The 26,052-nt window shown below is 39.6% G+C and overlaps 2 protein-coding genes across 5 annotated transcripts in view; one reads left to right on the top strand and one right to left on the bottom strand.

Annotated features, from left to right (window-relative positions):
* CAMSAP2 (calmodulin regulated spectrin associated protein family member 2) overlaps nucleotides 1-17,861 on the bottom strand; it is a 93,669-nt gene extending 75,808 nt beyond the window's left edge. For 2 of the 4 annotated variants that reach the window (XM_075097243.1, XM_075097244.1), the window contains exons 1-2: nucleotides 17,070-17,860; nucleotides 3,905-4,164 (exon numbers count right to left, since the gene is read on the bottom strand). In XM_075097243.1, the coding sequence (XP_074953344.1) occupies nucleotides 3,905-4,164; nucleotides 17,070-17,208 (399 nt within the window). In that variant the 5' untranslated portion in view covers nucleotides 17,209-17,860. Of the gene's footprint in view, nucleotides 1-3,904; nucleotides 4,165-17,069 lie in introns of all 4 variants that reach the window. The other 2 variants (XM_075097242.1, XM_075097245.1) reach the window with 2 other exon arrangements.
* Nucleotides 17,862-18,015: 154 nt separating this feature from the next.
* The window catches only part of DDX59 (DEAD-box helicase 59), a 32,466-nt gene continuing 24,429 nt past the window's right edge, over nucleotides 18,016-26,052 (top strand). Inside the window, exon 1 of the mRNA XM_075097266.1 lies at nucleotides 18,016-18,105. The gene's annotated coding sequence lies outside the window, so the exon portion shown is untranslated. The remainder of the gene's footprint in view (nucleotides 18,106-26,052) is intronic.

The raw sequence follows: 26,052 nt of genomic DNA, 5'->3' as shown, positions 1-26,052 counted from the left end.
AATACAATTGGAACTTGCCAACTGAAATAAGTAGCTTTGCTTGTTTTTTGCAACTTCACTTTCATAAACTTTTTAAGCATCAGGTAATTCCTTTTGTACTCCTGACCTAAAGTAAAATTTGCAGGAGAAAGATACTCTGGTTCTTGGTTCAACACTGTTTCAATTCCAAGCTTTAGACTGTTTCTGAGTCTAATGCAGCAGACCCAAGATCGTATGAATTTCAACCTGGAGAGCGATAACACAGTATTTGGTTCTCTTGCTCCCCTACCAAAAATAAAGGCAATAGGATGATCCTATCAAATAAGAAGATTTAACAAAAATAAACATAGAATTAACTTTTAATAGTTTGCAATACATGGAGAAGAGGAATACCACTGAACAGTTCTATAGCGTTATCACAAGATATAATCTCAGGAACAGAAAATTTCAATTCCAAGTTTTTAAATCAGAACAAGCCTAAAGAATAGTCTAGCTTTCAGTTTTACCAGAAAAAAAAACCAAATAGAGGACAGGTGAACAAACCAAACATAAGAAAGACTAAAACAAACCAGGCTCCACATGGACTTCACTACCCCTACATGAGAGGCTTTAACAGAAGCCTTTGCTCCTGTTGCTGTATGTTAATTTCTTAAGTGCTTCTTTCCTAATCCTATTGGACTGGAGGAAACTAATTTTTATATATACAAATGTATGTGTATACAGATATACACATGGAAACACAAAAATTTACAGCTTCTTAAATTAGATACTAATGCAGCCAAGGAAACTACCAGCCTATCCTGACCCCAGCGCATAAACAGCTATTTCCTTGATTTTTCAAAGATGTGATATGTAAGGTGCTTCCTCAAATAAGGCACAGTTATAGCTATCTAAGAAAAAGAAAAGGCCAAAATTTTACATGCCCGCTTTAATAAGTAGTCACACATGAAGTAAATCCACAACTAATCACCACAGCCATCACCACTACAAAGTACAAGGAATTGCAAGTCTGTTGACCACAGCTATATGCATTATAAAGCACAAATAAAATTAAAACATTCCAAATCTCTTTCCACTGATTCATGTTATGATATAACTCATCCCTTTCTAGCTATAGAAACACAGTACCTCAGAGCAAGTAACAATAAATGTCCTCTAACACACACCAACATCTTTTCCCTATTTTCGGGAAGACTGACTAACAAAGAGAAAGATTACCATACTCTTTTCTACTGAATTACTCAAAATGAGATTGAACATAGGTTTAGCAGAGTCTGGTCTACCAGAGGAACGTATGAGTTAATTACATATGCAAGCTTTCTGTTCTATATAATTGAAAAAATCATTCCATGCTCGAAAACAGGATATACAGCTCACTTTGTAAAACTTGTAGAAACTCTGACATATGGAACACTAGGAAAAGGTACTGGAAGACATAAAGGGGATAATTTTAAGACTGTCAATATTGCAGAGAGATAGATTTGAAATTCTCTGCCAGCTTTGCTAATTGTGTAATAGGGAAAAAGGTTGAGACTTCCCCATTAAAATGTAGCATTGCTGCTATGAACTTGCATAGGGACGTGAGCACGGCATGACAAATTAAAACTCTTGGACTCAGAATATTAGTATTGAGGCTACAGTTTCACAGCCATTTCTATGGTAGCAATTACTTTAGATATGGCTGCCCTTCTGCCCAAGCCAGTTGTGTTTCCACTGTGACGTTCCCTCTCATTGTCACATCCCAGCTGCTTGCGAACTAACTCAACAGCATCAGTACACTCATCTGTTGCTGGTACTGGCGTGGGGACCAGTGACCGGGACAGAGTAGGAATCCGGGGACGTCAACTGTTATGACACTGAAGCTTGAATAACTACTTGCTGGACTATATCTAACCAACACAGGAAAGACAGACACAAACATCCACTCAAGCACAGGGGAAATACAAAATTGCTACTGAAATGCATTTTAAGCAACATTAATTACTGAATTAAAGATCAGCAAACCAAACTATTGTATACTGACACATTTTCTCAGCTGACAGCTCTGAAGAGATATGCTACTTACAACTACTCTAAAAAGGGATCAAATGAAAAAACGAAATGGGAAAACCATAGGCTCATAAATGCAGGTCAGTAACCTTTTCTTCCTTCAGAGACAAGAGCAGAATTAAGTTCTGTAAAAACACAAACAGTCAGAAAGTTTGTTTCTTGATGTCTTAAATGCTTTGACTTCTATGAACACTTGTAAACACTCACTCCTAAACCACCCATGACTGTTGCCAATGTGTCCTGCAAATTTTTTATCACTGCTTCAGTGAGTCTTTTATTTGCTATCTACAGGTGCTTCTCCTAAAATGACACTTGTTCTTTGCTGAGCTCTCCTTTTTAAAAAGGATATTAAAAAGGATTTTAAGGATTCTGTGAGCAGGAAAGAATTTTCAAATAAAAAATAAAAACAAAGTGGATGTAAAGAATTTAGTCTTTATACCACAGTTACTGACTACTGCCACTTCTAAAAAACATTTTGCCAAACTAAGAGGCCTAATATTTCTTGGCAATACTGTATGGAATAAATCATTAATTACTAATCAATGGCTTTGATGTCACAACTGTAAAGTCTCTGCAACTGATCAGTTGATACCAACTGATCAGAGACTCTCTAGACATATTCTGCCAAATACTTGTTAGACTTCTTACATGTTAGTAAACACAAGCTGCTAATAAGCTGACCATAAAAACATGGCTGTATTAATTTCCACACACCTCCATTCTAGCAGCAGCTAGAGGTCACTGACCACAAAAGTATCAAAGGACTTAAAATAGAGCAGTCAAACTCCAGAGGGTAGATTCAAACAGAAAAGGCCCTCCAAAAACTAGATTGCAAGGTCTCGATTCAGCTAATGGATAACAGAAAATTTATAGAAGTCCTTTCTCTATTAGACATTTTATTCTCCGTGTCCAATGTATTCTAATCTGAAAAGACCAGACTGTGCCACAAATACCTCCAAGTATAGTAGGAACATTAGTTCCATTGATAACATAATAAAATTTGCTTGTGATTTCAAACAAGCAAACATAAGTTCTGTATTAAAATGGAAGCTGTCAATTCAACCTCTGTAGTCTCATACTTTAATTTATTAAACAAATTTGTTTATTAAAAAATAAAAAGGTGAAAATAATTTTAAATACCTCACTTTAAATATAGTTGAATCTTATTCTATAAAACTGTCATTTTATAAACATCCTAGAGGAAAGGATTGGCCACATGTAGCCATACTTTTTACAGACAGTTTTTTATTTTTACTCAGCTCCAAACAAGGAAGGAAATCCACAACTTAGCAGCTTGGTAATAGAATCATTCATCTGTGGAACTAATGTTTTAATTAGCAGTTGCATAAAGCAAAGACATTATTAAGAGGAAGGAAGGAATATACAATTGCTGTGTGTTTTAAATTGACTTAATATTTAACTGGTGACTGTTGAATATTATTAGGTTGACTTGCCTATGTCATCAAAACTTTTTTTTTTTAAGCTTTTAACCAAAGATTTCTATAAGGAGGGCAGGAAAAAACACACCTATTTTCAAACCACTTTTCCAACACAGAAATATTCACTGACAGTCAGTGCTGTGAAACTGAAATAGAAGTGATCATATTGTCGCTGCTATATTTACAAATGTAACACTTGAACTAAGTAGAATGGTAGCTGTTTTCAAGCATCAGTAGAGAAGAAATACACCTGCACTGACAACTATGAGGAAACAGAAAAAACAAACCAAAACAGTCATAAGCCTCTCAGTAAATAATCACATTTAATTCTTGAGAATACTTCAAAATAATGATGCATGTTAAAAAGATAGATACATAGTCATTGGGAGTGCACAGAAGAATAGAAGAAACGTAACATACAAGCTTTAAACACTCACCATCTGAATTGGCTTTTTGTGAAGATCTCGTTCAGTCACCAACTTTTCTTGGTCAGTGACATAAAGGCCTTTTTGTGCCAGGGCTTGTATAACAGCATCATGACCTAGAAGTGGTTTTGCAGCATCACTCTTGAGAATAAGGCTCCCAGCACGACAGTAGAGTTCTGCAGACAGCAGCAAGTTAACAACAGGTGGTTTAATGTGCTCCTGGTCATACTGGTCTGTGTAAAATGGTTCTCGTAGTTCTTCTGGAACATTTTCTAAAAAACAAATAAACAAACAAACAAAAAAAAAAAGAAAAAGCATTAGTCTGTATCAGAAAGGATAGATATAGTATTAGTTCCATTTGGGTTTTTGTTTTTAGTATATCTATGAACTCTATATTAAAGAAGGCATATTCAAGGGAAGGCCAGAGTCTTTCCCAGTCATCATGATATAAAACCCTTGGGAAAATTGCATACGAATGTAATATTTGAACGATAAACAGAAACTTAAGAAAAAAAATTTAAAAAAAGAGTTCCACACTGCAAAGGCCATACCAGCAGGCCAACCTGTGGTTTACTGCATCATTACTTTAAAATTTCTTGGCTTCTCCAAATACATGCTCGAATATTCTCACTTCCTTTGGCATAGCATGACATAGGTCAGACATATACAGGCAGAACAACACCCATTTAAACACAAAACCCCACCTCTATTACAATACTACAATGGAAATGGAACACTACATTTTAGCACAGAATAATTCGATACAACAAGGGAAACTTCCACTCAGCAGCCTTCTAGGCTTCATATATACAAGAGCAATTTGATTACTATACTACCTATTTCAAAGGTCATGTGTTACAGAACGATGACAATCCAGCAGTTAAGCATAAATGCTTGGATGTTTTACTGGAATTAAAAGAATAGAAAAAGAGGGGAAAAAATAGTATAAATTTCCTTCTGACAAAATATTAACTCTCATTTGCCTGTTTGTGTTACTGATTTCCCTTAAAACTGTGGCTTTCCTCCTTTTTCAATCAACTGGCTTAGCACCCATAGAAAGCTATGCAAGATTCTGTCAAGATTTTGCTGAGATTTTAACACCAAAACTAGCATTCCAAGACAATCTAACAGTTTTTCCAAATACTTTACACAACACCATACAGGCAGACTATATTTATAGTTGTCTACCACAAAAGTAATAGTTATAAATTAATTAAATATAGTACTAGATCAAATGAAATTAAATCACCAGTGAAGTGGAAAATAACTTAGATGTTTAGACTTCTGATTTGTAGACATACACACTGCAAGATGCTCCATTTTCCCCATGTAAGAATTTCACTCTCCATTGTTGTAAAATTAGTTAAGCCAACAGCATTTATGGGATTGTCATGGTTTAACCCCAGCCAGCAACTGAGCCCCACCCAGCCGCTCGCTCACTCCCCTCACAGTGGGATGGGGGAGAGAATCAGAAGGGTCAAAGTGAGAAAACTCGCAGGTTGAGATGAAGACAGTTTAACAGGTAAAGCAAAAGCTGCGCACACAAGCAAAGCAAAAGGAATTCATTCACTCCTCCCCATGGGCAGGCAGGTGTTCAGCCCTCCCCAGGAAAGCAGGGCTCCATCATGCACAACAGCTACTTGGGAAGACAAACACCATTGCTCCAAACATCCCCCCCTTCCTTCTTCTTCCCCCACCTCTATATGCTAAGCATGTTGCCATATGGTGTGGGATATCTCTTTGGTCAGTTGGGGTCAGCTGTCCCAGCTGTGCCCCCTCCCAGCTCCTTGTGCACCCCCAGCCTGCTCGCTGGTGGGGTGGGGCGAGAGGCAGAAAAGGCCTTGACTCTGTAAGCACGGCTCAGCAGTAACAAAACCATCTCTGCATTATCAACACTGTTTTCAGCACAAATCTAAAACATAGCCCTGTACTAGATACTGTGAAGACAATTAACTCTATCCCAGCCAAAATCAGCACTGGCATAAGGAGCACATGATTATTTTCCTGATCCCAAATGGAAAAGCCTATTTAATTCCTACAAGGGAAAAAACAAAGTGTTTAGGAAAACAGCAATGCAACTCTAAGTTCCTATCCCCTTCACCTTTCAGCTGGATAAATGGCTAAACAGCCAAGGTTTGCAGCAGAGGGTGGAGTAAACAGCCCAATACGGTTGGAGCAGGAGAGAGAAAAAACCAAAACACCATCACAAGATAATGACAGATTATCTTCTTCCTCATACATATTCTATTGGAGTTCATGTGCTTCCATTATGGGCTTTGGAGGAAGAGATAGCTCCCTTCTAGCTGTGAAAGGAGATGTGCATTATAGAGTGCGAAAAGGGAAAGACATATTAAAACACACTTTCTTAAATGTCATAAAGATGGTAAAAAAGGATAGGATATCACTTCTTATTTGCCAGTTCAGAATATTATGGGGAAGAGAGGTATAGTTTACTTAATTCAGGCTAGAAAGCTGACAGCTCTGCTTTAGAATAAAGATGAAGATATACTGCCAGCAAAAATAATCTGCCCTTTAAAATACAAGCCTAATGCCTAACAACAGTGCTTTTTTTTTTTTTAAACAAGATAGTAATAAAACTACTAACAACAACAACAAAAAAAACTACTAGTGTCAGGCAATGATATTGCAATCTTGCCTTGACACTTGCCAGCCTCGCTTACTGACTCTGTAGGACGTCCAGTCATCCAATACTATAAAAAGCACTTTTAATTAAGGAACTCTGAGGTGCTAGGTACCTGCTTCCCTAGGTATTATTTCCATCTATCCCACTTCTACCTGTCCTTCTTTCTTTTCCCTGTTTGTCCATACGTTGCCTATTTAAATATTAAGGTCATTATTTCTGAAGTTCCTCATGATCCACCTCCACCTCAGTATCAGGAACGCAGTCCTCCTCATGACTTAATCCTCTATAATTCCAAATGCCAACTTTTAAAGCATCTTCATGCTATTTCCTCAAGCTAGACAGCATTAGAAAACATTTTCTGTAAATATCGCACAATGCACAGGCAGCAGATTTGGCTTTTTTTGAGAAAACAAAACAAAACAAAAAACCGCAAAACACACAGACAAAAACCACACCCAGAAAACCACACACCCTTTTTGAATCACATGGGAAGTTAGACGGGGCAGGGGGCAACAGGCAGGAAGAGATTAAGCGATTTGAAATTTCTTGGAAGACCTAAAAAGTTCTCATTCCCATATGCAAAAACACCTCTTGAGGCAGGAGCAGTTAGCTACGCACAAACAGAAGGCACATAATCTGTGTTTTAGATTCACTGGAGACAATGACATATTTCAAGTCTGAAAATTTGATCCAGAAGAGAAATCCAAAGATAGGAAATAACAAACCCGCTGCCTATTAATGAGTAATATCTGATCTTCTCTATCACCAGATCAGACCCTAAAGTGACAAGATAAGATGCAATAAATGCATTTATTGTCAAAGAATGATACCCACTACTGGGGTTTAGTAATAAAAAACGCAATACACTAAAAAAAAAAAAAGAAATATAGATGATAACTATCAAAGGCAAATATAATTATTTGTAAAGGATATTTCTGCTTCTGAAAAATACAGCAAAAGACAAAATGAAATGTATACCATTTCTTTTACTTCATTGGTGTTCACAAAAACAGATCTGGAATAGAAACTTATCGGTGTTCACAAAAATAAACCGGACAAGAAATTTACTAGGGAAGTAGGATACAGAAACAAGGGGCTAGGAAGAAAAACTGTGACTACAGGCATATTCTGAATTTATAAAAACAAAACATGTGGAAGCATACAAATAAGGAATCCCTGCTGCAACAAGATCAGAAGTCTTCACAAAAATTCCCATCAGAGCCCCCTTCACACAGACAGAAACACATGCAGTTTTCCCCATGTATAATGTGTATCAAACTGTTTGATATCAACATAGATCTTGATTGAGAACACAGTTTGAATCTTCTTTTTTTGTTACAGTTTAAAAAAACCAAACAAACCAAAACACAACAACAAACCCAAGAAAAGCACAGCAGCTAGACAGAAAGGAAACTCTTCCTGTTACTGATCTCAAAGTAACAGCTCTTCCAGGATCGGTATGCTTTGCCTCTGCAGTCCCGTGGAGGGGAATTTCAAGGCTACATCCACTTCTCGGCAGATTACCAGAACAACCAACAGGGTCAAAAGCCTCTACTAACAATTCTGGCAGGATTAGAGATGATTGTTAAACAGCTCTGTTAAGCAGAGAAGAATCTTAATACTAATTCCCAATATGTGCATTCTACCAATCCCCTCCCTTGCCCAGCTGACAAGAGTCTTTCAAGATTAAACTCTGAATTAAATGAACAATTTAAAAATAAATACCTTGTTGCACATACTGCTGTGAAGTATCATTTGACCTTGAAATTTGTGGCAAAGTACAGCAACTATGTTAGAGAGGTATGTCGGGGACACTCAGTTCACCGAGTTGAGCACATGAAATATAGATGAGGCCAAGGGAACTGGGTGTATTTCTGCTGGAGAGGCTGTGGGAGGATCTAACCACACTCTTCCAGCACCCAGCAGGCAGGTTTCAGAAATATGGACTTGAGCTGGGCAGTGAAATGACAAAAGGCAGTGGTTACAAGCTGCCACGAGGGACATTTCAACTGGATATAAGTAAAAAAATTCTTCACAGCGAGAGCAGCACAGCACAGGCCCAAGTTGCCTGGGGACCTGGCTGCAAAACCACCATCCATGGGGACTTTCAAAACATGAGTGGACAAGGCCCTGAGAAAGCTCTTCTAACTTTGAAGCCAGCTCTTCTTGGAGCAGGAGGTTAAACTAGATGATCTCCAGAGACTGCTTTCACCCTATATTTTTTCCTAAAGTTGTCAACAAGACCACAGATTTCAGTTTTGGAAATCTTTTCTTGGTAGAGGTTTAAAAAATGTTTTTAGATTTTGAATTTTGTAAATATTGAACTGTGAAGAGACTAAATGAAGCTAATGTACAAGTTCAACACAGGGAAAAGAACAAAAAGGAAATACCACATCAGCCCAAAACAGTAACATAGATTTAAGAATCAGGTTAACTTTACAATGGTATTCAACATATCTTCAGGTAATTTTTCCATAAATTATGATGGATTCAAAAGCCCTGCCAATGCTCTCTTTAGACCAAAAAAGCCCTCCAAAAACCAAACAACCAAACAAAAACCCCAAACAAACAAAAAGAAAGGACTTACTCCAAGCTTTAAAGCAGACAGTAGATGATTATTTCTCCCCACCATGAGATAGTGGTGTAACTTCACTTTCCATTTAAACAGACCATTTTAAAGGGAAGGAATAATCTAAAAAATAATTCATGACTACTACCCCTGAATTTACCTTTAATAGCTGTTTTATAAACAAAACTCTCTGCTCAGTTAAGTGTGAATTACTCCTTGGAGGATAGTATGAATTCCTCCTTTGGAAAAAGTTACTCGTATTAATGTATTAATGAAAAGTCTTTCTTTAAAAACTTTCTTTAAACACTTTCTTTAAAAACAAACTGGGTTTTTGTAAAGTTTCCAGACTTCCACACTGATGAATACAATCCTTTGAGTGGCATGACTATTGAGGTTTTCAAGTTTCTAAGTGTGCACAATTCCAGATTTATGAATGTTTGCATTAAGAAGGTCCAAAAGCTTAGTCTTTGTCAACAAGGTCTCTCTCTTATTCCTGAGGACAATATAAACAAGTTAAAATATTTCACTGTGGGCTTTCTAAATAAAATATACATCATTCTTGGGAACCACAAGGTGATACTAAGCCTCAGCATAGAAAACTTCCATCTCTGCAGGTTACGGACATCAATCAAAGACATCAAGAAAAAAAACTATTTGTATAAGACTGCTATTTAATACAGAATTATCTCATGAAAATTCTGACAATACTTTAACCACTTACTACTGTAAACCAGTAGATTAACTTTTGCCGAATCTTAATGGACTCAATTACTTAACAGTTTTCTGCAGGACAGCAAAGGTATGCTTTTACCATAAGGTAACAGCGTTAAATTACTTTGTTGAGACTCCCACTTGCCAGTAAGGATTCTGGTGCCACATTTGCCATTTGGACACAAGAGGGCTTGCAGGGAAGTCAAGAGTCTGAGGACTGAGAACAGGTCAGAAAAGCATGATTTATATTATTTTGCTGTTTATGAATTTTTGTAGTTGCCTCAGTAGAAGATGGAGGCATTTCAATTTGCTGCTTTATTCTGCAGACACCTTCAAAGGCTCCGGTGAGCACTCCACTTCTAAGATTTACAGCAGGTTAGTAATCCATGGAGCAAACTGATGCTACTGAAAGAAGAAAAATCATGAAACAAGACTTTTCATCAGGAGTGGAAAATGAAATGAGGCAGTTGATATTACAAAAAAATTTTTATTTTTTGGTTTGTTGAATCAGTCTGACACTTACATTGTTCTTGGCTAGCAGGCAGTAGGCAGACTTCTGCCTAGGGGCAAGTATCCAAAAAGGTCAACCTCTATAAATTTATGGTAGACTGAATTTCAGTGTCACAGTTCTTAACTTTGTCCACCTAACTAAAACTGAACTTGAGAGATTCTTTACCATTACAGAAGTACTACAAATAAACAGACCCTACCCTCCTGCCTCTAGACGCCACAAAGATAGACCACTATCCACTGCTTTGACAGCAGTTCTGCACTTAGGATGTGGACAGGCTGGAAGGGGTCCAGAGAAGGGGCACCAAGATGATCAAAGGACTGGGAAGCCTGCCATATGAGGGCAGGCTGGGAGAATGGGGTTTGTTCAGCCTTGAGAAAAGGAGGCTTAGAGGGGATCTCATCACCACGTACCAGTACTTAAGGGGTAGCTACAAAGAAGATGGAGACTCCCTTTTTACAAGGAGTCACATGGAGAGGACAAGGGGGAATGGACACAAGTTGCTCTCGGGGAGATTCCGATTGGACATGAGAGGAAAATTTTTCACAGTGAGGACAGTCAACCATTGGAATAATCTCCCCAGGGAAGTGGTTGACTCGGCCACGTTGGACACTTTCAAGAGTCATCTGGACAGGGTGCTGGGCCATCTTGTCTAGACTGTGCTCTTCCTAGAAAGGTTGGACTAGATGATCCCTGAGATCCCTTCCAACCTGGGATTATAAGGGATTCCTTATTAAAAAAAAACCATGGAAAACCCAAAAACCAAACCCCCAAAACATCCAAGGAAAAAACATGCACAGGCTCTACCTTCATATCTCACCCAGACTTCAGTTATTTTTTTGAACACTGAGAATCACATAAGAAATGCTCTACTGGGTCACACTAATTGTCCATCCCATCCAATATTCCGTCTTCAGTAGCACGACAGGAAGCACTACTCACAGAGCATATAGAATTGGTCTGGTAGGGGCGTTTCCTATTAAAATGGAGAAGTTTAACATTAACTTTACTATGGCCTGTGTATTGATTCAGGCTTTGATAAACAAAAGAATGACTTAGAATTAACCCTGGCAATAAAGGGATCAATTCTTATTAGCATACATGCCTTCAGAACTTATTTTTGGGGAAGGTAAGATTTTAAAAATATAAAGGTAGTAGTATAGTTATAATACCTTCTCACTCAGCTAGCACCCTGATGACTGTTATAGTCAAAATATTATTTAAATAGCTTATGGAATAGGGCAAAAGATTGTTTCAGAGATTTAGAGAGAAACACTTTTTTTTTAACTATTATGAGACTTCACTAAACCAAAGAAAACCTTTTGCCAACTATAACTAGGTAGACATGAGCTGACAGATCTGCTTTGGTGTCTGGCTTACAGGTTCTCTTAGTTAAAGACTGCTTCTAATTGAAAAAAAAAAAAAAACATATAGGAAATATCTAGAACTACACAACTCATGTTAGGCATATAAATTTCAAACACTACATTTCAACTCCATAGCAAAAAGGTTCATTACTACCACCTGATCCAGTAATAATGTACTCTCCAAGGGGAAAAGAGAAGGGGCAAGAAGAAGAACTCACTATTTTTCTTGCAAAGTCTTGCAGGTTTTTCACTCCCGGCCCCATTTTCAAGAATGATCAGCAAAAACTTTCATACAGAGACCTGGGTTTACCAAAGCAAGTAGTTAAAAGTTATTAATTTCAGGAGTGGAATTGTATCCAGTTTTGCTCACTAAAATCCACCAGCTAGCTGTAGAAATGAAATTACATAACTTCTCATATTGGAAAGGTGATAAGTTCCTGATTGACAGCATATAAATATTCAGGTTCAAATGAGAGGCACCTTTAAACATGGAGTCACTAAAGTACCACAAAGGATCCTGACAACTGTTCACTTACTAATTCACCTTCCCGTACTTTTGTACATGCAGTCTACAACCTTAGATGACTCTGCCAAACCTAATAGATTCATACAATTTTATTTACTTTTTAAAAAGTGATACACAGTCAAACCTTGTTTTAAATGTGTTCTACAGAAAGGAGTGACACAATCACTTCTAAGTAGACCTTCTCTGTAGATGATTAGTCCAATCAACTGATTTTAGTAGAATTGACCAAAGTATCAATTTTTCAGCAACTATTTTAAGAGTGGTTTTATTTAGGTGATGGAAAGGAATCTATTAAAAGAAAAATTCTGCACAAGAAAGTCAAACATTTGCTTTTATCCTCCAAACTCTTGTACAAGTTTTTGCTAGCTGCCACACTGAGTAAAAGTAGAGAAATTACATCTGCTAAGAAAAGATGAAAAGATGTTCTGGCCTGCAACACCCAGTATAACAGATGGGAGTATTTAGTTAAAACTTGTTTCTGTCAGATATACCACGTTTATTTCCTCCCTTCACGGTTCTACTGGCAACATCTGCAAACAGCAGTAAGTAGCTGCAAATGAATTCTGAAAACATTAATCATCAGGAGAAAGCTATTTTTAAGTTTCTTGGGTAATGTTTAGTTCCAGATGATGCAATATGTAATCTATTGCTTCAGACACCTACAAATGACAAATTTAACCTTAAAAGGTGGATGTACTATTATATTTTGAATGCAGAAAATTCTCACAACAATGTTTAGGACAAGCACTCAGGCTTGTGCAGCTTTTTTTTAATTTTTAATTTTATTCCTGTCACTCCCTCCCACCATGTTAAACCAGTGAAATTTATTACTGTAGCAGGATAATGCATTGTATGGATAGTAGAACAGCCACAGAGTTAACTTGACATTAAAATTGTTCCCATAATTTTCTCAAAATCACACATGTCAGAGGTAGTCTTCAGTTAGTAACTAAAAATTGGATGCAAAGCGGTCTAAAAAACAATTTTCCAAGAGTACGCAGAGGTCCCCTTTCAAATGGAAAGAACATATACTTCAAGGTTCAAGAATTAGTATTTTAATTCATACTAGCTGAGGTTCTAGAGAAACAATTTGAAGCTACAAAGGAATTGAAAGCATTTTGGAGGACAAAACTATAATCCAATATGATTTTGATAAGTGGAAGAAGTGGTTTGAAAATAGGATGCAGTTATATAAGTATAGCTGCAAAGCAGGAACCTACAACTGTACAATTACAAGATGGGAACAACTGAGTAGGCAGCAGTTCTGCAGAGAAAGATATGGAGCCTCGGTGAATCACAGACTGAATGAGTCAACAATTCTAGGCTGATGCAAAAATGGCAAACATCTTCTAGTGAATAACTGTGTAAGTTGGAAAGATGAAGTAATTTTTCAAATCTACCCTGTACTGGTAAGGGTTTAGCTGGACCATTAGATGTAGATTTAAGTACAGAATTAATACAAAACCAACCACAGAAAAAGATACGGGGGGGGGGGGGGGGGGGCGGGGCAAGGCAGGGAACACAAAACAGAGTCCAAAAAAACTTGACTTAGAAAAACAAGGTTGAAAAAAAAGTCTGTTTTGTCTACACTGCAGAGCAAGAGGACAGACTGTTTTAATTATGTGGAAGGTGTTATAAAGAGGTAAAGTGCCCACCATTCTCACATCCACCTGGAACAGGACAAGTAATGGGTTTACAGTGTAGCAAAAGACATCAAGATTATTATGCTGTTCTAACATCTAGAGATAAATAAGGATCCAAACTGACTAGCAGACATACCATGGAATCTTTATAATTACAGATTTTCAAAAAACAGCTAAACAAACATCTGTCAGGAACAATGTCTATTTAGCACAGCCTGTCTTTAGGATGGCAGATTGATAACAATTTTTTCAGCCATGTTTTCTATGACTATAGTAGAGTGAGAAGACAGAAACTTCACACTTCAAAATAATGAAATCTACTTCTGTTGTTTTAAAAATAAAAAGACAGAGAATAACACAACATCAAGACCTTTTTAAAATTATTCCTATGAAGTAGGTGCCATTACACTTTTAAGACTAGGCATATAATACTAATTTCTAAAGTCAAAAATTCTCACTTTCATACTTCACACTTTTTGCCAATTTTTCCCCCCTCTCAGTTACTGTAAGTTGTGTCACTTAAATCATTTGGTTATTACAAAACATTTAACCTGACCTAACACTGATATATTTTCTTGCAGCAAAACATCAAGGCACAAAATCCTACGCTCCCTCAACACTTAAATATGAATGCTGTCTTCAATTAGTAATTCTTAAAAAAATCCTTCATACAAGATGCCTTCAACATGACTGTTAGTATACTTTTATTCTCATAAGACACCTTACTAATAAGACAAGTTACTCTGACTTGCTCATGTTGTGGGCCAGACTCTATTCTTGCAGCTTCACCGAGGGCAACAGCAATATACAATTGGTCTCTCAGGTTTTGGATGCAGATATCAATCATCAAACACCAAAAGCCACTACTAAGTGTTAATACGTTACCTATTTGAAAGTCTCTTTTCAAGAGAGAATTCTCTTCACAACACCTAGCCAAGCTGTATTCACAATTTTGATTGCATTAAAATATGCTTTTAGGTATGCGAAATACATGCCCATTTGATATATATTTAGATTTCTTCAATGGATATATGATTGCAACAAACTTACACTTTTCATTAATCAAAATGAATGGCACTGATTTATTTCAGAGAGGGTGGGGAAAAATCATTCACTTCCCCTACCCACTTAAGGAATTCCAATATTTCAGGGATAAAAAAAAAAAGAAATAAAATGTGGCATCCATAAAGACACTAATCATCCTTTGTAATTCCTTGGTACAAATGCATATAGCAATAGGTAGAAGACATGACAGAGGTTGTGATCTACTCCAAAGAACTAAAACAAATAATTTAACAAATCCAAACTTCCTTCCTTCTTGGGAAAGGTGAAGGTCAATTCTTCTGTTTCACTCTAAGTATAAAGGAAGTGTTTGTATTGCAGACATGCAAGTCCTGTATATTGTTTTTCCCTACTTCAGCCACAAACTCTTCTTTGAAGCTACTAGCGATATTAACCTAGTGGAAGAAATGCAAGATCAGAAACACTACAATTGTGTACGGTTACCTCTCTTCATACCATTACATTAAGGCAATATTTAGAGGGCAGATAGAGCTATTATCTTCTCTACGCATGCTTCATTTGTGCATCTCAGAACAAACACAGTAATGAAGGGAAAGTGTAAAGGAATTCGGTTTGGATCACGCTTTCTGTAGAAAAGTAGCAGAAAAGTGCCCTGCAAGTTGCTCTGCACATCTAACAAACTCAACCAATATAAACCAACACATTTCAACCACAGGCTGGGAATTTGTCAAACTCCAGTAGAAAAAGGTTTCCAGGTTAGAATCCTGGGTTATATAATTGCACAAGCACTGTACACCCAAAATCCCACAAGTAGAGCCTATAGAACTAAGCTACCTAAAAAGATAGTGACCTCTGAAAATGTTGAATCAAGTACTTCCAAGAATTTTCACTACCACTATTTCACTTCTTGTGTCTGCATAGCTGATAAAGCCATATATAAAAATATTACGTACTTGCCCAGGTTTCACAAAGGTGAGTAAGCAGAGTTTATCGGCAAATCTTTATATGGAAATAGTATTGTGATCTATTCTCTTTCTAAAGTGAGGAACACATACTGTGTTTCAGTAGCTACTGACCTTACTGAAATTTCAGTAGGTTGAACCACTTTGAATGCAGCTTTTTGGAAGCAGTATGTCAATTACCATTAGTTCCCAGGGGCATCATAAAGATACACCTTTAACCCTGTTCAAATACATAACATTGCTCTGGCCCTAAATGCAAAAGGTGCAAAATTCCAGGAGGAACCTTTTCCTATTATTCTACAAAGAACAGGGACAAAAATACTGATCGCTAATATCTAAATCACCTTTCAAAGAAAAACACTATTTTTAATCCACAGAAGATTAAGTGATTCATATATAGCTATATTAAAACAAAACAAAAACCAAACAAACCAACAACAACAAAAAACTACAACACACCAAAAAAACCCCACAGCTTGGTAAATTTTCAAAATGCTTCCCTTAGAAGACCTTTAAGTCTGGTATTCCTCAAGGCCCAACAACGTTTCAGGCATAGAATAGGTCTGGTATTTCTCAAGGCCCAGGTTTTCAAAGACAGCAGTAATGCCTTTTGGAGGCATTACAATCAATGCCATTTACGCTTACAGACAAGGAGAGCCTTCAGTATTGTGCAGGCCAAAACCTGGCATTAAACCCTCTTTTTCCTGAAAGCCTTCTTACTGCTTAACCACTCAAATGGCTACGGGCTACCGTCACACATGTCAAAACTAACAGCACAGATCCATTTTCACTGCTAACCCCCAGTTCAGCTCTTAAACCATGTTGGGAAAATTTGAGACAACAGACAAACATGGATTGCTGGTGGTTTTTTGCATTCTAGAAGTGTGACCTGGGGAATAAATAAAACATAATTTACGGAGTTCGATTCCCAAAATAGAACTGTATTAGCTCAAATACAGAAAAATGACTCGCTAATAGAAACGGTGGTACTACTACAGAAAGATTATAGGTAATTGAAGAAAAACAAAAGAGAAACAAACAAAAAAAAAAACCCACAAGGTGTAAGGGAACCTCAAGATGAGGGAGCAGTCCAAAACCATTCCCTACGCACCTCCCACCCCCCGTTCCCGGCTCCTCAGGGAAGGGCTCGCATGTCCTCCCGAGCGAAGCAACCGAGCAGGAACCAGCATCAAAGAAAGGGAAGAAGAAGACGCCACCTACCTGTCCCAAAGGCCTTGGCCACCAGCCAGGAGAGATTACAGGCGATTTTCGCTCGGGAGAAATCATAATGGTCAAAGGGCTTGATGGCAGGAACAATGAAAGTCTTCCTCATCTCCTTGGCGTCTGCGGCATCCCCCATCTTCTCACAGGACCCCTGGCAATTCGGAACTTACATGGTTCTTCCTCCTCCTCCTCCTCCCGCGGCCGAGAGAGACGTCTGTAAATACGCCGACAGCAGCTGAGGGCAGCGCTGAACCCAGCTGTCCGTAAAGGGCTAACGCCGCCTCCCGCCTTCCTCTGCACAGGAATGTGGCAGAGCCCGAGTGTCCTCTTCTTCCTCCTCCTCCTCCTCGCTCTTTGTCTCAATTCACTCACGCCGCCGCTCCCCACTCTCTGGAAAACGGCCCCCGGCGGGCCCGGCCCCCCCTTCCCTGGGGGGACTCTCCTGCCAGGGCTGCACGCCCCGGGCCGCCGCGGCCGCCAGCCCTCCGCCCCGGGGCGGGAGCCGCCGCCGAGGCCCCCGCAGCTGCAGCAGGCCGAGACGCGGCTCTTCCCGGCCCCCGGCGGAGGCGCCGAGATGTCAAAACGCCGGGGACCGGCCCACAAAACGCCGGGTAGCCCGCCGCGCCGCCCTGCCTCACCGGCGAGCCCGCAGCGGGCCGGGAGCTGTGCCGGCTGCCCCGCCGCTGCCCCGCGCCCGGGCGCTGCCCCAGCCGCTCCTCGGCGAGGCGAGGCGCTCCCGGCTCCCCGCAACAGCTGCCGCTGCGGTTTTCCACCCGCGGCTGCCGCACTGGATGGGCGAAACGCGGCTGCGCATGCGCCAACGCCACGGCCGCCGCCACCACCCCGCTCGGGCGGGGCGGGCTGCGCGGGCCGCCCCCTCCCCTTTCCTCCCTTCCCCACAGGGGCATTCTTGGCGCCGGGCCCCGGCCGCGGGAGAGGGCGGTCAGGGTGGGTCTCGCCCCGGGTCGGGTGAGCCCAGCCTTAACCCAGCGGCAGTAGGAGAGAGGGGTGGAACGCAGCGCAGCGCTGCCCGGTAAGGGGGCGCCTGGCGGTGCCCCAGCCGCGGGGAGAAGGGCGGCGTCCCTCCGCCGCGGGGCCCACCCGCTGCCGCCACCGCTTTCCAGCAGCGGGGCCGGGCGGGCCCTTCCCCCCTGTAGCTGTTGGCTGTTCTGCGGCGCCTGCTGGGAAGGCCGGGGCTCGCCCCGCCCGGGGGCTGCCGCTCGTGTGAGGGGGTGCGGGGAGCCCGGTGGGCCGGGGCCGCAGCCGGGAGCGCCGCCGAGGAGGCGGCCGTCTCACCCCTCGCGTGTCTGTTTGTCCCGCCTATTTTAAATTGCGTCCATACATAACTTCTCGAATACTCGGGTAGAAAAATGACAGTCTTAAAATGGTTTAGGGCCTGCGCACGTAATAACTGTAATAACAATTTGCCCCAGAGACCATCTGCTGCCTCGCTCACACGTACCTGGGCTGCTTTTGGAAATGGATATAATCGCTTTAGCAGCGGCCTGTGAGGAAAGCAGCGTTAGTCACCGCGGGGAGCCGGTAACCGGGTGATTAACGCGGAGTGGGCTGAGTGAGGCGCGGGCCGGGGGCGGGGCCCCGCCGGCGGCGGCGGCGGCGGCCTCCCCGTGCCCGGGCGCTGGGTGACCGGCGGCGCGTTCCTGCTGTTCGGCGACTCATAGTTGTTAGGTTGGTGTCATGTGGAAGTTTGCTCTCCTTCCCGGCCAGCCTGGGTGCTCCAGCAGCTGTGTGGTGAGCCGGTTCAAGAAGCTGATCCGGCCAAAAATTAATAGTTTGGTTTGAAGTTCATTTTATATCTGGCTGAGCTTTCTTGGGTCACTGAAGGACCACTTCTGACTTAGAATAATTGTTAGCTAACCTGCCCTTTTTGTTTGAGTGGTTTGGTTTTTTGGGTTTTTTGCTTGTTTCCCCATTATGGTAATTTAGTGTCTTCCCAAATGTTTGCAGTGGAGGATGGCAGTCTGAGGTAGTTTGGTTTTGGGGTTGGGTTTTTTTTTGGCCCCACTGGGTCTGGAAAAGAATATTTAGGCACAGTCTTACCATGACACTGTAAGGTTTCAAATAATATTCTATCCAAACTGTGATTTCTTTGTGTTTAAAGTGGAATGTGAATTGATCTGGACAGAGATTTTTTTCCACTGTTACCTGGCCATGTATGCTTCTAGCATATCACGTGCACAATCATACAAATACCATGTTTATGAGGCCATAGCATGCTTTACAGTTTTACTGACATGAATCTATATTTACTAGTAATGAGTAAATGAAAGGGTGGTGGACATCAACGTTTGAAGAGATTATTGCTGACTGCTTCCCCATATGCTCGCTGGGATGGGATTCCCAAACTGTCATGCATACCACTCGTAAGTGGTACGTAGCTAGCTGCAAAACTAGGAGCTGCTGTTGGCAGTATTCAGCAGAAGGGCGGGGAGGAGGGAAGTTTAGAAATCCTTACTTGAGCACACTTATGACTGAAATTCCTAGAGCCTCTACAGCAGAAATAGGAATAATAATAGCAAATTAACATACAGGTATGACCTGGGAAAACGTTCTCTATTCAGGTAGAGTAAATGCTTAGTTTTCTAACTAAAGTAAAACCTGTATTTGCACATTTTCCTGAATGATTTTTTAATATATACTTTGGAAATAAGTTATATTAGACTTTTAACATTATTTTAACTAATTTTTTTTACTAGAAAACTAGTTTAATTTTTCCTGTATATTTAACAACAAACACATGGAATTCATGAGCTTTAAAACCTCAAATGACTACAGCTAGAAAAAATAAATGTCCCAGATCCTAACTCATTTATTTCTTGTATGACTAAGAAAATACCTAAAAATTAGATCAACCCTCAGGAAAACATATTTAGGAAAAATATAAGGCCATTATTTAGGTATAACGGATAAAGGACCCACTTTGAGAGGTCAAAAGATTACACACTAGTCCCTCTAAAATAATATGAAACTTTCAGAAATAGCTTTCATACAGATGTGGCATAATTCAGGTAAGGAGACATCAGTTATATTTTAGGTATTCCTGTATTTATCATTTGTTCCTATGCAGTTGCAAAACATCACATACATGTATGTACTGTACTATACACTGAGACTAGTGACACTTACCTTAAGCAAATAAAAATGTGGTCTGGTCTTCCAAAATTGTTACAACTGTGAGTCCCTTCTTACTTTAAAAAAAAAAGTGAAGGTTGTTTTAGAGAATGCATCTCAAAAAATGGCAATAGATACAATTATGGATAGGCACATATATAAACATTGCTACCAGTCTAATTTAAAATGCGGAAATTTTTGTGGGTGCAGCCTTTGTGCTGATGAAACCTGTTCAGAGTCACAGAACAAAATCTAAAAAAGCTGTGTTGTGGTAACTGCAATCAAAGTGCTCTTAGAAGTGAATGCATGAATATAAGACCTAATATGTGTAAGTGAAAAAGAAGACATCACCACCAGTTCTTCTACTGTAGATGTGCCAAAATGTGATCTTGCTTATTGCATTGTCAAAGATGTCAACATGGAAAATGATTAAAATTTGCTCTGATTGTTCAGAGTAGATAAACAGAAAGACTGAGTGCGGAGCCACATTTTTCTGCTCTGCTCCTGTTTATTTATTGTGAAATATTTTAAATAGCGATAATCCCTTCTGTACACAATATTTCTGCTGTGAAGTATTTTATACTTTAAAGTTCATTCCAAGCAGGAAGACAACATATTAAGGATTAAAACAAGCAGCTCACAGATTATTATTTTTTTTAAAGCTTCTCTCCCCTTTCCTTTCCCCTCCCTCCCTCTACCCCAAATTAGAAACCCATTTGACTAGTTTAATCCTGTAATTACATCATAGGCCTGATTCTTCACTGTCATGTGTCTAGCCATTTACAAAATGGGTGTACCAAGCCTGTAGTCACTGTCAGGCAACAGGAACAAATATGACCATGAAGCTATGAATAATGGTGTGGATGACAGTTGTTGCTAATAGTCTTAACCTTGGGAGATAGTGGAATAAGCCTTGACTAACAATTTTATACCTCTGGTTTTTTCGCTTGCTTTAAGATTCACTTGGCTTCTGAAGAGGTTACGTATAGAGTAGATGCCCTTCAACTAAATTCAGGCTAGCAATAGATTATAGAGTGTTCAAGCTGGAATAAGATTTCGTGCATGATTTCTTCCTTCACAATACTTGATGATAAAGGTAAATACCGTTACTGCTTTTGGTGTGGCACTGTCTGTAGCCAGGCTTAGCGCTAGTGAACAGACAGCTTATCAGGCTACCTACAAAGGGTAGTAAAAACATTCCCATTTCAGTCTAGCTGGTTGCATTAGGGCAAGTCCACAAACAGCAGTTCACAGCAACTATTCTGCCATGTAATGCTTCAGTCTTGATGCTGGAAAAAGGCTAGGAATAACACCATGGAGATATTATCTATAATTGCTGCTGTCAAATTTCCCTATTTAAGATGATCCCATCTGCCTTAGCTTAGAGGGTATCCGTCATGATAGAAATGGTAGCGGCTGAGCGGAGGGGTGTGCCGTGTGGCCTGTAACCTCTGGCAAAGAGGCAGCGTGCACAACTTGATGTAGTGCTGTCAGGCTGTCAACATACAGACCAAGAACTGGTCATGTCCCAGTGTCATCCTTAAGGAACGGGCTTGTTGACTTCAGCGTGTTTTTTGTTGGTTATGTGAGGTTGAACAGGTAACCTATAAATGATTCTGCAAGGTTATTACAGCCTAAGGATGATTTGTGAAATGGAATTACTGATACTCCAGCCTCTTAAACTTATGATACTTTATTAAATATAATTATTTTACAGTTTTACTGGTTTTACCATTATTTATAGGCTTAAGAAATTATATTTTTAAACAGGTATTATCAAGTGAGTGATTGTCTGAATTATTAAACTTCTTTGGCATTATTACTGAAATGCATGTATGTGGTTTCTGCAGGCTAGGAGTTTTCTCAGCATAATTTTGGAGGGGAGTATGTTCTTCCTGTTTCAGGATGATACAGAAATACAAGAACAGTTACATAATTATTGTCGGTCAAATTCTTTTATTAATTTGTAATCAGAAAGTGCTGAGGCGTTTGAAAGGGAAGAAAACAGTTTACCAACTTTACAGATTCTAGTAGAGTCATGAGTCAAAGTGAAAATAAAGGTTTGTATGACATTTTACTTGGATTGTCTGTGATTTTTTTTTTTGTTATGGTTAAAAGAAAGAAAAGAAAAAGGTAGCGTAATGGCTACTTTAGCTCGTTTACTACTGAAATCTGCACAACCAAAGAGCTGCCCAGTGATAATCAAATATGGTACCTTACAGTTGCTTCTCTTAATACTTGGATGCTGCTGGTTTCATGTCCTGAACTTGGCATTGACCTAATGTAGCTCCATGAAGGATGAAAGAAATATCTACATCTTTCCCTGCCCAATTCTGCTGAGACACCAACCAGGTAACAGGTCTGTCCCTTTCCTGCAGACTGAGAGAGACGAAACCTCTCAGCTCCCTCAACACTCCTGGCTACTTGGTTTGTTTGTCTTTTTCTATGGTTATTTTGGTGTCTTCTGACATTTTCTTTAAATTATTTAATTTTTTAATCTGGTTTTCACAGTAGCTGATTTCGTGTTGTGCCCATCTTCTGGAATTGCACTCATGCTAGGGGGTTTTAGGTGATTTTTCCTCCCAGGTGTGCTGTGCAATGCTCCCTAACTCCAGTGCTTTCTCCTTCTTGACATTCCACTGTTGTCACGTTGTGAAGAGAGTGAATACCCTGCTCTGACAGATATTTTTAATTATAAACTTCAAAGCATATGGAATAGATCCTACTCTCTTTCAGTGAGTGAAATCTGTGTACTATTTCTTTTATGGCCATGTAGTCCCTGATGTATTTTCTAAGGAAAATCCTAAGCATGATTTTATGAATGTAACCTTTAAATACTAGAGCTAGCTTAGTTGCACTGTAAAATAAGTGTATGGAGGGAAATTAACATTAAAACAATTCTGTACAAAAATAAAACGCAATATTATTACCATTATGGTACCTGTTAGATAATGCTTTATTTGCACTCCAGTTCAGAGGAAAATGGGCATGACTCCGGTGTTCAAATTGTGCATTCAGGTATAAGCAGTTTAAATCAGTCAGCAAGACTTTTTCACTAAGTCTAAATGAGAGTGAATACTAAATTGTGCACTTTTTCCAATTGAACTATGCTCTATTGAAGTGACTGGCTGATTTTTTTTTTTTTGATTCTGCTTCTACATGTGAAGAAAGATCTGAATGTTCATAAAAGCTCATTTGTTTTGAGCATACACATGATTTATTAGCAGAGCATGAATAGACTTCAGTTTCCCATCTTTTGGCTCTGCTTTCAGTTTCCACTGAAGCCCATGTGTGTTTGAATGAGACCAGCAGTAAATAGGAGGGAATTCTCTGTTAGAACAGTAAAATTCTGGTGTCGTTTAATCACAGCAGAATTATTTTTTGAAGGGATGGTAGTGAAGATGGATGAGGAGAGGAAAGCAAGGGAATAGCATAGGAGACTACCCAATGAAGAGGGTTTTTTTCTATATATATATCTCTTTGAAACATCACCGTCCAATTTTTCACTCAATTTTTTAGCCAGTTTCTCTGTTTCTAGTAACTAAGGAATTTGCATGGTTTCAAGGAATTTTTTATGATTAATTTAAGGAGCAGGTGTAAATAGCTAGTACACTGTTTAAAAAGTGGCTGTGGAAAGTGTGTATCAAAGATTTTTATTTTAATCCTTCGTTTATACATAGTAACCGTCGATGGTGTTGGAGATTTTGATTATGCATGTGTGGTAAAGTCATCACAACCTGAGCATGTAGAACTTTGTTACTAAGTTATGCCAAAGGAGAATTAAATATATGTTCATAATATTTCTGAGTAGCTTCAGAAGACGTATGCCTTAGAGTTAATCTGAAAACATTTCCAGTATACAAAAATGTATAGGATGTCTAAGCCTCATGTAGAACAATTTGATTTAAATACTCCCCTATTTCAATATATATTAGAAACATGGAAAGAGCAACAATTATTTTAATAGTTGCTTTAAACTAAATGTATATGTACATTTAGCAATAAAAACTTGGCTACAGCAAAGATTTTCTTAAACTTTAGGTTAATCCTATGTGTAGTTCCCATTTGAAATCACTGGTGCTACAGCCATGATTAAATTTAAGCGTGTATATAATTGTGTTTCTGGATTAAGGGTGTCATGCGGAGTATTTGTTTTTGAAGGAACAACCTGGATAATTTCTTTCTTCTAGAAAGTCTCAAAAGAGAAATTACCTTCAAAAGCCTTATACATCTCTATGGTTATTCTGCTCTCATATGGTATTCTTGCTACGTAGTATACTCTTAAAGTATAGGGTGTTTTCTTGGCTGTCTCACCTGGGCAGGGAGCAGCCATGGTTCTACTTCTTGGCACAAAGAATAGAAATGTCCATCACCATCACGGGTGTCAGAAACAGAGCCCTCTCCTTGTGTTGCTGTTCTGGGAATGTTTGAACCCTAGTTGTGATGGCTGCTGCCTTGGAAGCAGTCTGAGGCAGGCAGTACACCTGGGACTCCCACTTCTGCACAGTACTTCATAATCCCCCGTGATTCAGTGTTTCTCTTAACAGCCACAGTACAGTCCTTACAGGTGATAATTGACTAAATGAGGGAATAATCAGCTTGGGGAAGAGTATGCTAGTAGGCAGCATGTTGATTCAAGGTAATCATTATACAAAACAACAGAAGTAACTGCTGGAGATTTTGTACAAGAAAAGGGACTTGCTGGGGTGTATACCTATCAGTTTCTCTTTGGTCCAGCAAGTCTTCTCTGTGTCAAGCTCCTTCCTCCTCTATTTGTTCTTCACAGAAAGGAAGCAACTGCCTGATTAGAGAATGTGGAGTAACAGAACAGATTTCACTGCAACGAACCCTGTGCTGATGTAGGTCCAGCTTGTTCAGCTGAGTATTTCACTATGCACAGGGCAATTGTTGAAACTGGGTGCTTGAGAGTCTCTGTCCCAGCTGGTGGGAAGAAGTGGGAAAAGCAGTAAGTCATGGTCACCAAAAGAGACAGGGAAGCAAAGACTGGCTCAGTAAGAAAACGTATCCAAGTTAGAGGGCACACTGCCATGTTTTATCCTCTTTTACCACCAAGGCCTTAAGTGATATTGTGCTGGGATAATTAGGAATACTATTTGACTTCGAGTGAAGAGAAGGAGGTCGGACGCTGTCGTTGTTTAATCCCAGTTGGCAACCAAGCACCACACAGCTGCTCACTCACCCTCCCCTGCCCAGGTGGGATGGGAGAGAGAATTGGGAAAGCAAAAGTAAGAAAACTCATGGGTTGAGATAAGAACAGTTTAATAACTGAAATAAAATAATAATAAAAAATTTTAGTGAAAATGAAAGCAACAAAAAGGAGAGGAAGAAAACCCAGGAAAAACAAGTGATGCAACTGCTCACCACCTGCTGACCAATGCCCAGCCCAGCCCTGAGCAACAATTGCTATCCCCCAGCCAACTCCCCACAGTCTATATGCTGAGCATGACATCATATGATATGGAATATCCCTTTGGCCAGTTTGAGTGAGCTGTATTGGCTGTGCCCCCTCCCAGCTTCTTGTGCACCTGGTAGAGCATGGGAAGCTGAAAGGTCCTTGATGTGGTATAAGCACTGCTTAGCAACAACTAAAACATCCATGTGTTATCAACATTATTCTCATCCTAAATCCAAAACACAGCACTACACAAGCTACTAGGAAGAAAATTAACTCTATCCCAGCTGAAACCAGGATACCTAGACACAAACAGATGAAAAATAAGAATTATAAATACTACTTATGTTGTAGCAGGTCACAGAAATTCTAGTCAGAGGTCAGGATGTCACACTGGAAAAGCAGAACAAAGTGATGAACTATTCAGAGTCAGAA

The sequence above is a fragment of the Phalacrocorax aristotelis genome, chromosome 6 (assembly GCF_949628215.1).
Source record: "Phalacrocorax aristotelis chromosome 6, bGulAri2.1, whole genome shotgun sequence".
Lineage (NCBI taxonomy): Eukaryota > Metazoa > Chordata > Aves > Suliformes > Phalacrocoracidae > Phalacrocorax > Phalacrocorax aristotelis.
This window is presented reverse-complemented; position numbering and strand designations above follow the sequence as displayed.